This window comes from Eleutherodactylus coqui, chromosome 2, assembly GCF_035609145.1.
Source record: "Eleutherodactylus coqui strain aEleCoq1 chromosome 2, aEleCoq1.hap1, whole genome shotgun sequence".
NCBI classification, from domain to species: Eukaryota; Metazoa; Chordata; class Amphibia; order Anura; family Eleutherodactylidae; genus Eleutherodactylus; species Eleutherodactylus coqui.
The window spans coordinates 218,198,998-218,212,835 of record NC_089838.1 but is presented as its reverse complement, the minus strand read 5'-3'; the positions used below and the strand labels follow the sequence as shown (position 1 = coordinate 218,212,835).

General features: G+C 42.7%; 1 protein-coding gene across 4 annotated transcripts in view; it reads left to right on the top strand.

Annotated features, from left to right (window-relative positions):
- The window catches only part of OTUD7A (OTU deubiquitinase 7A), a 204,036-nt gene that overhangs the window by 114,522 nt on the left and 75,676 nt on the right, over positions 1-13,838 (top strand). For all 4 annotated transcript variants that reach the window (XM_066592497.1, XM_066592494.1, XM_066592496.1 and 1 more), the window contains one exon: positions 5,003-5,159. In XM_066592497.1, the coding sequence (XP_066448594.1) occupies positions 5,075-5,159 (85 nt within the window). In that variant the 5' untranslated portion in view covers positions 5,003-5,074. The remainder of the gene's footprint in view (positions 1-5,002; positions 5,160-13,838) is intronic.

Here is a 13,838-nt window from a genome sequence, read left to right as displayed (position 1 = left end):
AAACATTTTACTGCTTGTAACGTGGTATAGTCCGTCTATCAAATGGATGCATTAGGCTTACGAAGTCTACAGAATGCTTCTACATTATTCCTCCCCACTGGCAGGAAACACTGCGGAAATTCTGCATCATTTAGGGGGGTCCAGATGGATGGATTTGCAGCGGAATTTCTGTGTGGACCCTCAGCATTTACAGCAACGTGAATGAGATTTTGAAAATCTCTTCCACAAGCTGCAGAAATTGCAACATGCGATTACTCTGCGAATGCGAGGCGTTTTTATATTAAAAATGCCTCGCATCTCTTCGGGTAATTAGCTATCCTCCGCCGCGGTTTTTAGTTGCAGCAGAGTGTTTGCTATTGTTTTCAGTGGGAAACCTCACATTGCATTTATGTGCACGTTGCACGCCGTGCAATGCTTTGCTGGCCCCATTGAAAGCAATGGGCGATGACATGGCATGCCCAAAGATGGGACATGCTGTGATTTTTTTTTTTCCCCACACCGCCATGTGGGAAAAAGTCACTCATGTGTAATACGCCACTTAAAAGAATGGGGTTCATACCCGTGCGAGATTCGTGTGTCTCACAAAGGCTACCTTCACACCCAACGCCTGAGTTTTAAAAATTCTGCTGCAATATTTTTCTTGTGCTTCTGCAGATGGGCAAATTTAACAAGCAGATTTGGTATATGAGGTTGCATTTTTAGGTTCAGAATGTGTTGTGTTTTGTGATGTAGTAGTTGCTGCACTGGCAAATGTTCTTTTCAAACATCAACAAATGCTAAATTCAGACCATTTCCGTAGCAGAAAAGCAGCAAAAAAACCCGCAACGTTAATCTATTTGAAGATTTTGGTGCAGATTCTATGTTGTCCATTTATCTCTATATGGCGCTAATCTGAAGCAAGTACACACAGTTTCTGCAACTCAAATAACATGTTGTAGATTTTCAAAACTGCTGCATTTTTCATCCTTTTCTGCAGGCGAAAAAATCTGCGAGGTGTGACGGAGATTTGTTAAAATTCATTTGCTTGCCTTGTACTGTAAGCACTGCCGCATTTCCACAGTTGTTCTGCAAGTCAAATTCCGCAGCATTTACTGCCTGTGTGAAGGCAGCCCGATAGTTTAAGAAAAAAGTGTGATAAGTTGAAGAGTGTTGAAGTGTGATAAGTTGATCAATGAGTGGAACAGGCTGCCACGGGAAGTGGTGACTTCTCCTTCAATGGAAGTCTTCAAACAGAGGCTGGACAAATATCTGTCTGGGATGATTTAGTGAATCCTGCACTGAGCAGTGGGTTGGACCCGATGACTACCTGCTATCAGGGCTATATACATATTTATGGTAAATACAAACTCCGTGAACAGTTGTGCAATAGTTAGACCCTCTATGATACATCTTGCACCTCGATGTAGGTCCAGCATATGGATCACTGATTATATGCTGATTTCTGGTCCCTTTTTTTTTTTTTTTGCTTTATCCTTTTTTTTTTTTTTTTTTTTCTTTCTACTATCAATTAATTTTACTGCCGGCAGGATATGGAGTGACTTAATTCCGAAATGAATCTAAATCCTGAAAACGTGGACGGCGCTTTTTTCTTCTATTAAACCCTCTAACAAAAATGAAGCATTGCTGCTAATATGTTAAGTAGGACTGGCAAGAAGTGCAATTTCCGAGTAATGCTGAAAAACAAGTGTGTATTTGCATATTAGGAGCTATATGTGAGATCCCTTCAGCTTGTCTGTGAGTCGCCAGTGAGTCATTATCACACAGAGCAGGGTTTGTTGGTCTTGTGAGCAGAAGCAGCATGGTACAGGCAGCCCACGGTAAGCAGGAACCATTGGCACACTGCGCAGCGCCTCTCTAATAGAGACTAGCTATTTAGAGGAGGAAAGCAGACTTCCCAAGACTCCTTTCAGATCATTTCATGTTTAAGATGTCCTTTTTCAAAGCAACACTTAGCAGCGACTTGGCAGCTAGCCTTGGTTTTGATTTCCTCCCTTTCCATGGGTTTTCATTGATAAATACTCCTCTGTTCTCCGATTATGTATGAATCGTGTATTGTATTGTCTGTTCCTCTGTTTAGCTTTTTCAAAGTCTTTTACAAACAAATGTATTTGTATCAATAGATAATTACTTTGTTAATGGGAATATTTTGACAGAGCAGTTTTTATAGTAACATTATTCTATACGCATGCTTAACCAAGAGTATCATGAATAGTAATGTATAGTGAAATGACCGATCCTGTAGGAGCGGCATAGCCTCTGGAAGTTCCACATACGGGACATCGGAGATCCTGAAGTCCTTTATAGAGTGCAGTGGACATCAGGTGGCTGGAGCAGTCTGTGTGTAGGAGAAAATGACCATTGTAGGGTAGACCGGTCTTCCATATAAAAACAGATTGGTTCAGAATTGTGCATGCTTCTTCCCCCCCACACCATTAATGTGTCATGTGTGGAAAAACTGATGTATGAATCGCCACGTTGACTATTATGGGTCTTAGGCCTCATGTCTACAGGCGGGTCGAATTCTGCATGTGGGAACCCGCAGCGGAATTCCACCCTGCCTGCCGCAAAGGACCCTGCATACCTTTGCGGGCAAGGGGCAACATCAACGTAGGCCTTTGTACTTCCAGGTTTTCTGTACTGCAGATGGTCCACACGGCTCGCCATCAGACATGTGCAGTACAGATTTTTTTTTTTTTTAATCTCCTGCTTTCTCATGGAATCAGACACTGTCGGCAGCCGCGGATTGGACGGCTTCCATTTTTCAGTGGAAGCTGTCCGTGCGGGAGCTGCATAGAAATGAAGCGTGCTGTGATTTGTTTTCCGGAACAAAAGCCACTAGCCTTTGCTGTGCAGTGTGACAACTAGGGGATGTTAGCTCATCAGATCGCCATTTTACTTCCACCAGATGGGTAGTCACACACCAGTAAACCACATCCAGGCCAGAAGTTTTAGTAATACTTGATTTACCACAATAAAAGGGCAGATCTATCAACAGCAAACTTAACATTTTACTGCAGCATATCCTATCTTTCGGTCGGCAAACGTATCGCATGGCGTATGAGGTGAATGCGAGTGTGATACAGTGGGCCTCCCACCCAAAAAAGCATCTGCCACCAACTATCAGGCGGATGCCAAGAGGAACCCCTTCATCACCCTTCTGCATCATATAAGCCTGTAGACACCTTCCAGTACTCCTGTATACTCCTTTTTGTGTACAGATACAGTATATACATTTTACCTAGGGCAAAAAGGGGATTAAACAATGCGCAGAGAACTTTGTAGAGACCACACCGCAGACCTAGGTATTATCTGAGCCTACATACTATTCTCCTCGGCCGGGCTGCTCATGCAGACACAACATTCTCTATTCTGACTTTCCACCTCAACTATAATTTCCTGTTTCCTTCAGCAGATATGATTCAAACCTCAGTCGTCAGACAGAATCTTTGTGGCTTTTTTCTAACCTTGCATGAATATAGCAGAGCGCGGCAGTCATTACGGCTGAGCTGTTCTTCCCCATTACATCAGCAGTGGGACTCCCATTTAGGTGCCTTCAGGACTTTTTTTTTAGAAATTTTTACAGGTGAACCGAGGAACTGGGAAAAAAGAATGACTTGTGCCTGTAAAGCAGCCTAGGCTTCAGCATACATTGTGCATCTTTACAATAGTAGTATAGAAGCCTACGAGCCACGTTATAGATGCCTTGTTCTATGGTCATGAGGAGCTCTCAGTTTTGTTGCTTAAAAATCCGGCCATAAATTGCTGAATTGTTGGGTACAATGAGACCGCGCCGTCCGTGACAATTGTTCAGCATCCCACAGGGGGATTTTCTAGCAATTACCTACCATGTTTTTCATACAATTGAAAAGATCAGACATCTTTTGCATCACGCAGACTTTAGCAAACCTGGACTCCCATGTAGTATATTATGTCTGGCTTTCCTCTGTATGGCACACTATGGTTATATATGTATGGATACAGTCAGAATTTAATTTAGCCTCTGTACAGCAGAACTGAAAATAAAACTATGTGATTGAAGACTTTCAGTTTCACTTCAAGGGGGCTTAATAAAAATATTGTATTAAAGGCGCTTGCAAGCTTTAAACTATTGATGACTTATCCTCAGGATAGCCAAGGCAGTAAGGATGGACAGCACACACTTGGGGTCCTTTTTGTAAAATGCCCTTTTGATGTATTGAGTATCTTCAGATATGTACAGTAATATACATGTTAATCTGCATATCTGTAGATGGTCAATAAATCTTAGGATCCTTTTGGTAGAATGCTCTTGGTGCTACCACCCACTCTCTACGGTTATCCTCAGGACAGGTGATCAGTAATAGATTGGAAGGGTTTAGCTGTCTTGGACCTTGCCAGTCAGCTTTTCTCTGGAGTTGCCGTATGTTGAAACACATAGTTCCATATCCTCTGAAGCAGCAGGAAATAGTATTGCAGAAACATTTCCCATTCACTTGAATGGAATAAGTGCCTGTTATACCATTGCAGTCTACGGGGTACACCACAGCTGTGTTAACTAGTAGTGAACATTGGTGGGGGAAGGTCTACCACCCGGAACCTCCGCCAATCTAATCTACTATTGAAGACCTATCCTGAGGATAAATCATCAATACCCTTATACTGCTTGAATTAAAGCTAAGCGTTTGCACTTCAGTCACATATTGATATCTTTGGGATCTGCTTCAGTGATGTACAAAGACTAAATTCTGAAATCTGTCACCATACAAGTACTTCTGGACCCAACTGTATGACACATATTCTTCACATTCGCATATCTTTATGCCATGTGACCACCTCATCTCTTTTTAATACTTGGCCTTTGTTTTTGTTTTTATATTTTGTCTAACTTTTGTCTCATTTTTTTACTCTCAGTGCTTTTTGCATTATTTATTAAACATAGATAATATTTTGTTCACATTCAAATTCTATTATATGTTTAGGATTACACAATTAGTAAAATGTCTTCTCTCTCCTTCTACTTTAGATGGACTCCTTCTAGTGTCAACTTTCTGCTCCTGCTGCGGCTGCTGGGCGAGCAGCGTCACTACATGATCACATGACTCTGGATATGGACTCAGTCCTGTCAGACTTTGTTCGGTCTACAGGGGCTGAACCTGGTCTGGCAAGAGATTTGCTGGAAGGTAAGACCACTCGTGTCTGTAGTTTCTGCCTGACTTTCCGAGCATGTTACTGGCTGTACCATCTCTTGAACTAGTCACATCTCCATAGTTGTAAGGACAGCTCATACTCATGATGAAAAGTCCGTTGCAACGTCAGTTAAAGCCCCAACCAAAGCTGTAAATGGATAATGACCCTGTAAACAGTCTCACAAAGTCCTCAACTGTCACTGCAACTGACTTTTACCTAAAATGCTTCCGATGGGCATTGCTTTTGCTGATATTGGTGTTGTAGTCCTTCATATACCAATGATATTGTGTGTTGACGGAGGGTCTGGTTCAACGGGCTGGCAGAGAGGACCTATTTTAGGAGATTATGCTATACAGCTACAAAAAAATCCATTAACTAGTTGCCCCTTTGTCCCAATTCATCGTCACCATCTAAATGACGTTCATTCCTTTGCAGTGCCTCTAGGCAGGTGTACAACAGCTAGTACTAAACCCTTTCAGATGAGGCTGCAGGTTTACAGAAAAATCTATTTTTACTAAACCTGCGTATGTACCGTCCATGCATCAGTTGCTCTCCTGCTGAAAAAGCAGACGTAGCATTAATAGTTCTTTGTTGCCGTTCTTACTTAAGCACAATTGTACTTGCACATTCCAACTACAGTAGTTAGACCAAAGCCAGTGTGTGAGATTTCAGTCTATCAGTACCTAATTATGTTAATTTAGGGCATTTATTGTAGAATTATATTGTGCTGCTACTTTCATTACCTTCCAAAATGTGGACTATAGCCCTCACATCATTTATGGGTTTATGAATGTGTACAGTCTGTAAAAAGTTTTATGCGGATATGGCCTGTTGCAAAGGGCCTCAAATATTTGGGCAAGGCTGGGTTGTATGGAAGACAAAAGTGATAAATACCCACGACTGCTTTCATTCAGGAGCCTTCACCGCCTTCAGGGTGGATCCCGTTAGACGCTAAGACAATTCTGATGCTTGCTTAAGGAGGATGGGTTTACCGTTATTTGGGCATAGTATAGCACTGTTTTTTAATGAATATATTACAGTGTTTGCCATTTCTATTACAGCTGTTTGGTCATTGGGGTGGAATTATTTGCACTGCTGCTGCTTACTTTCTCTTTGCTGTGATTGTCCTGCAGTTTGTAATCTCTTGATATTTGCCTAGATTTAGCTAGTGTATTTCAGCGATTCTTCCTTACTTCCAAAAAAAAAAAGTATAAGCAGACTGTGGACACTAGGGGAGATTTACTAAGCCAAGGTTATGTTCAGATGGTAGAATCCATGTTGGATTTTCTTTCTGGCAGAGTATTTTCACTTAATGTACCACAAATGTGCACACAGATTTAGCCCTTTTCAATGGGCAAATCCATATGTGTTTTTTCCTATCTGCATCAAAAAGTAACACATCACTACTTTTTTTTTCTTCTTCTCACATGCAGTTTTCAAATCCACTTATAGAAAACAATTTGATACTGATTCCATGGCAAAAACATTTTTTGACTATACCATAAAAGCACCAGAGTTCTGGCTCAATTTGTGCCAAAAATACAAGCGAATAAGCTGTGTACCACATTGATAATATGTGTATTTTCTTTGGCTTGTTGACAAGGGTGCATGGCTTATTGGGGAATTCGTGTGGCTAGTGTGAATGCGGCATGGTTGAAATGTATCAGTGTGCAACAAAATTTTGCCTTAAACTAAGCCAGCAAATAGATGGTATAAAGTTAGAAAGAAGTGTCTAAAGATGTGCCAAATTTATCATGCATGACATAGTAACATAGTATGTAAGGCCGAAAAAAGACAAATGTCCGTCCAGTTCAACCTATTACCCCCCAATGATGATCCAGAGGAAAGCAAAAAAAACCCCAATGGGGTATAAGCCAATTTTCCAAATTTAAGGGGAAAAAATTCCTTCCTGACTCCATTCTGGCAATCGGAATAATCCCTGGATCATGAATATTTCAGAAGTAATTAGTAATTATAGCATATAATATTGTATCACTCAAGAAAGCCGTCCAGGCCCCTCTTGAACTCTCTCAGTCACTGTGATAAATTTTAAGACCCTTTCAGACCACCTGTTCTATGCTTCCACTGTCAGATGGGAATAGTAAATTTTCCCTGCTGTGTTGAAGCGCCTTTGCAATCATTGATCCAGCCCTGTACCTGTGAGAGAGGCCTGATCGAAGAACAATTTCCAACATAAAGACCCAATCCACTCACCAGTAGGTGCAGCTAAATGACAGAGCTAAACGTAGACGTGTGCCTCAGGGTGGTCTGTCGAGCCATTTAAGCACAGCAGGAGTGCTACTATAGGAGTAATATTAACTAGACTCACAAGGGGGATAGTAGATTGGAGTGAAGAGTTTGTCTACAAGTTTAGCTAAAGTTTTCTAAGAACTTTATAGCAGTCAGAATTTGGCATGTTTTGTGGCAGTGTATAATGGCTGAGGGCTATACAGGTAGAATTCAGGTTATGAACACATTTCCAGTAGCAGAACACATGTAACTTTCATTTTGTAAATGTACAGAAGAAAGAAAACCCTGAGATATAGGCCTGACTCACACAAACTTGTTTGCCAGCATGCTGCCAAGCCACCAATCCCCCATATACTATCTTGGCACACATGCGCGCAGACTGCGCACCAAGATGGTGCATGCTGTGATTTTTTTTTTCCGCATGTGTATTTTGCATGGCTCATGCGAGTGGTATGATTAAGGTATTACGTGGAGCATATTGTCGTGTGAGTCTAACCATACTATACATAGATTTATATATTTATGGTGTGAGTTTCTTTGCGTTGCTTACTATTTTATTAACTACATAACTGTGTACACTGTGAAATCATTGTGCTGGATTTACAATTCATGGGAAAGATTTTCTATGTGAGCCTGATTAAGTCTTTCCGAGTGATTCCAAAATGTACTTCCTGATCAAAACTGCCAATTCCTGCCTTTTATGTCTTTAAGAAATCTTCTAGTGTCTCGTGAGCCATTGATGTAATTGCTAGGCTGACTGGAAGGACTAAAATGAAAGGCATTGTGCAGTGATGGGAACTAATAATCTGCCAAAAGAGCTGCAAATCAGAAGCTACATGCCTGTCTTCTTTCTGAATGGTTTCTGGCTGTAGTGCCGTTCCTTCAAGGGTCATATTCATAAAGCGGAATAAATAACCACACAGTCATTGCTTTTGAAGGCTGCACTTTAGTTGACAATGAAAACAGCATAGATTCTGATAAAAATATGACACATCAAAGCCTATTGTCATTAAGTTATGATATCAGTAACCATTGCTTCGTCTTTCTCTTCCACCATCTCGAATGTGTCGGTGTGAGTGGTACTACCCCTTATAATGGCCCGACAAGCATTTGGTTTGAATGCCAGCATTTTTGTAAAATCGTCATAACATTTTTTGTTGTGGTCATCAGTTACCCAAACTTTAGATTTTCTTAGTTTTTAATTATTCCTCTATAGAATGTAAGTTTTGGAATTCAAACAACATGATTTACAGAAAAGTTACATCAACCGATGTTGCAAAATAGTCCATCAATTCCCCTTTCCCCCTTTTCCGGGGAAAATGTCATAATAGTCTAACTATTGTTTGCAAATTGGTTAAAAGGGTTGTCCCACCACTTAGAAGTTATTAAAATTAATTAGATTTACTAAAGGGATTGTCCCGCCACTTAAAATTGCTTTGCAATCACTAACCAGGACCTGTTACTACTGCCGCCAATCACTGACCACAATAGTGACCTTCTATAGCCAGGAAGGAATAATTTTTCACTTTGGCTGCCTATCTAAGCCAGGTGAAGCACACAGTACAACATATTTAAGGAGCCGTCACAAAACTTTTCTGTAAAATTTATAAAAATTCTGTTTGGCAAAGCTGTACACAACCAAGAGAGGCAGGTAATTATTACATAAAGGGAAAATCTCCAATATGTGATTTCAAAAACTTGGATATACCTCGCTTGTTGGTTCAAGGTATTGTTTCAAAATGTACAAAAATAGGTTCAACTGTTTTTGGGAAGCAAACGGGCCTCTCGTCAATTCAGCCGAAGACTGTTGCTCAAAAGTTCAAAAAGAATCTGTGAACATAGGTTTCTTTAATTTCAATGCAGTGGATTCCATCACGGGCAAGAATTTATGTAACATAACCTGTAACAGAGCCATATGCAGATTACGTTTTGGCTTCTTATGAGCCTGCAAAAAAAATAAAATGAAAATGTCTGGTGTGGGTTAAGGAGTACCAAAACCGGGTGCCCCATCAGAAGAATTCAATAATATGGAGTGACAAGTCAAGGTTCGATCTTTGAATCGCGTGGAGCACAAACGAGTGATCTGAACGTCTGAAGAAATGTTTCACCCAGACTGCCTAATTCGGACAGGGATATTTCCAATGCTTGTGATGCCGTGGGCATGCATGTCGGCTAAAGGCATTGGCAGTCAACACTTCATAGTCAGTACTATTAATGTTTCTATGTACCAAAAACTTTTGGATGAATGTCTTTTGCCATCTATTCTGAAGCTTCAAACCAACCATGGGGAATTCATTTTCTAACAAGAGGGATCCTGCTGTCGACTAAAGCTCAAAATGGGATCCCCACACTTCCCTGGCCTTCAAGCAGCCCTGATTTGGCGCTGATCGAGTTCTTTTGGGGAGAGATGAAGCGTGAGCTGCGTAAACATTCATGCCGCACCAAGGACTGATTAAAGGCAAAGATTCAGCAACTTTGGACTTCAACCAGTCCCAAGGAATGCCAAGTACTAGTAAACCTGATGTCCTCTCAACTAGAAGAAGTCATTCTACGTATAGGGGATTTAGATAAAAGTTTAAATAAACTTTTTATTGGTTTTAGATGAGCTAGTTGGACTATTTTGATAAACAGTGTTAGCAAACTTAAACTTCCCCAACTCAACAGCCTCTGGATGGCGTTTTGCTGATCCAAATGAGACGAAATTCAAACAGCGGCCACTTCAGAAAGATACGTGCACAATTAAAAAAAAAATTTTGTAAAAAACGCACCAAAAAGTGGCACTATAGTTATGCAAGTCATGCTACAAAAGTCCAATAAGTCCCTCTTGGTTTTCAACAACGCTCTCTATTCTCAAAACTATGTTTTTCGTCATTGAATGCAGTGAGTCAACTTTAATCGCTACAAGTTTTGCAGACGTAAATAATGTCCATGTAAATCCACCATCACAGTATTACATGTAGTATAGGCCAAATCTGCCAAAATACAGCCAGGGTGAATTTGGGTTTTCAATTTTTCACAGTTTTCAAGATCTCTGCTTGCTGTTATTGAATAGAAACATTCTTGTTTGAATCTACACAGTGAAAATCTGTACAAGCCCAATGATTTACTACTGTATAACCAGTGGAGACCGCCATCCATGAAATAAACATCTGCAGCACAAAACGCTCCATTTTCCTGAGGATTTTGTGGTCTTTATTAGTGCAAGTAAGATAATTGAGTCCAGACTGTTTAGCCCACACAAGACTATCTAGACTAATTCTAATGTAGCAAACCCTCAGCTATAAGAAGTATAGTTCTGTACGGTATTTCAGCCATCAAACGCCTTTGAGAGGTTTTTGTTTTAAATAATTGGGACCCTTGCAGTGAATATCCTCCTTATTAACACCAGGTTGCTATTGGGGTTCGTTAACATAAGCATATTTCTCATGCTGGGGTGCATGTTTGCTGAGGCTACAGGGCTAGGGTTAGGGACTAGAGATGAGCGAGCACCAAAATGCTCGGGTGCTCGTTACTCGAGTCGAACTTTCCGCGATGCTCGAGGGTTCGTTTCGAGTAACGAACCCCATTGAAGTGGGCGACTCGAGCATTTTTGTATATGACTGGTGCTCCGCTAAGGTTTTCATTTGTGAAAATCTGAGAAATTCAAGAAAGTGATGGGAACGACACAGAAACGGATAGGGCAGGCGAGGGGCTACATGTTGGGCTGCATCTCAAGTTCTCAGGTCCCACTATTAAGCCACAATAGCGGCAAGAGTTGCCCCCCCCTCCCAACAATTTTTACTTCTGAAAAGCCCTCATTAGCAATGCATACCTTAGCTAAGCACCACACTACCTCCAACAAAGCACAATCACTGCCTGCATGACACTCCGCTGCCACTTCTCCTGGGTAAGATGCTGCCCAACCCCCCCGCACGACCCAGTGTCCACAGCGCACACCAAAGTGTCTCTGCGCAGCCTTCAGCTGCCCTCATGCCACACGCTGGCCTCATAGCCACACCACCCTCATGTCTATTTATAAGTGCGTCTGCCATGAGGAGGAACCGGAGGCACACACTGCAGAGGGTTGGCAGGGCCAGGCAGCGACAATCTTTAAAAGGGGCGGGGCGATAGCCCAAAATGCTGTACAGAAGCAATGAGAACTCCAATCCTGTGCCACCTCCATCAGAAGCTGCAAACGTGGGCATAGCAATGGGGAATCCATGTGCCACACCAGTATTCATTCTGTCAAAGTGTCGCATAGCTCAATCCACACTGCCCTCTACCCAAGTCAGTCAGTGCCTTTGTGCCAGACAGGTCAAACACCGCGATGGGAACTTAGTTTGCACCAACAGCATAGGGGGGTCCTAGAAAGCCCAAGACATGAACAAAAAATTGATCTGAGCGGCCAAACATGGCAGACTTGCACCGCGTCCACGACCTAGGCCTCGGCCCACAGCTTCAGCAATCCTAGGCAGGAAGCGGACTTTCACTGCACCAAGGACATAGGCCTCTGCACAAACCCTCAGCAATCGCAGGCCTACAGCGGACTCCTATGCTAGCGTAGCTGTGCACGTCTCATTAGCGCTGTATTGCTCCTTTAGTTTGTCCCAATGCAGTGCCCCGGATAGTAGAGCTAACGTCAGATTAAATACAGGTGGGCTTCGGCCCACACTGCATGCCCCAGTCAGACCGGGGTTTTTAATACATAGACACAGGCAGGTACAACTCACTAATGTGAAGTCCGTGTGGACCGACAGCATGGGTGGCTCCCTGGAACCCACCGGCGGTACATAAATATATCCCATTGCAGTGCCCAGCACAGCTGAGGTAACGTCAGGTTTAATGCAGGTGGGCTTCGGCCCACACTGCATGCCCCAGTCTGACTGGGGTTCTTTATAAGTAGACACATGCAGTTAGAACTCCTTGTGGACCGACAGCATAGGTGGGTCCCAGGAAGCCACCAGCGGTACATAAATATATCCCATTGTATTGCCCAGCACAGCTGAGGTTACGTCCGATTAAATGCAGGTGGTATTCGGCCCACACTGCATGCCCCAGTCTAACCGGGGTTTTTAATACGTAGACACTGGCAGGTACAAATCCGTAATGTGAAGTCCCTGTGGACCCACAGCATGGGTGGCTCCCTGGAACACATCGGCGGTACATAAATGTATCCCATTGCAGTGCCCTGCTCAGCAGAGCTAATGTCACATACAATACAGGTGTGCTTTGGCCCACAGTGCATGCCCCAGTCAGACTGGTAATATGTACCTTAACAGTAACCGCGTTGGTGGGAATGTGGTGGCGACTGCGGACCTAGTAGCGCGGTTTTATTTAGTTGGTTTTCGGAATGTGGCCAGGATTAAGTGGGCCGTGGCGGGGGGATGGTGGGGGGGCTCTCTCGTTGTGTCGGTAAAGGTGAAATTCTTGGACTGTCAGCAGACGGACCAATGCAAAGGTATTTGCCTAAAATGTTTTCATTGTTGAAGGAGGAGGGGGATGTTTTTGAGGCACTACGTGTCCTCTCCACTTGTCCGTGGTTATATGCATCTTAACAATAACCGCGTTGGTAGGAAATGGCCTCGCCACCATCATGTCTTTGGGAAGCCTCCGTTTCCACACCCCAGTGACATAGCATCGGCAGCGGTATAGGCAGAGCCCAGAATTAGTAACATTTCAGCAGTAGCATTAGGGACAGGCCCCAGTAACATATCACTAGCAGCATTATAGGGGGAGCACAGTATTAGTTCCATTTCAGTAGTAGTAGCAGTCAAGACAGGCCACAGTAACATTCCCGTTGCAGCAGTTTAGGGAGATAACAGTCTCTTTCACATTTCAGTAGTTGCAGTATAGACAAGGCCCCAGTTACATTTATGTAGCAAAAGTGTAGGCCAACCCCACACACCTTGCTGTAGCACGAGTGCAGGCGAAGCCCATAAAAATTACTAGGATTACACTGTAGGCGATGGCCCAAAATAATTGGTGTACCAACAGTACTAATGTACCTCAGAAAAATTGCCCATGCCCAACCAAGAGGGCAGGTGAAACCCATTAATCGCTTTGGTTAATGTGGCTTAATTTGTAACTAGGCCTGTAGGCAGCCCAGTTAAAATAAAAATTCGTTTAGGTGCAAGTTTTAACGCTTTAATGAGAATTGAAACGTATAAACATTGTTTACAAAAGTAATATGACTGAGCCTTGTGGGCCTAAGAAAAATTGCCCATTCGGCGTGATTACGTGAGGTTTCAGGAGGAGGAGCAGGAGGAGGAGGATGATTATAATACACAGATTGATGAAGCTAAAAGGTCCCCGTTTTTGATGGTGATAGAGAACGATGCTTCCATCCGTGGGTGCAGCCTACGTATTGTTTAGGTATCGCTGCTGTCCGCTGGTGGAGAAGAGAAGTCTGGGGAAATCCAGGCTTTGTTCATCTTGAGGAGTGT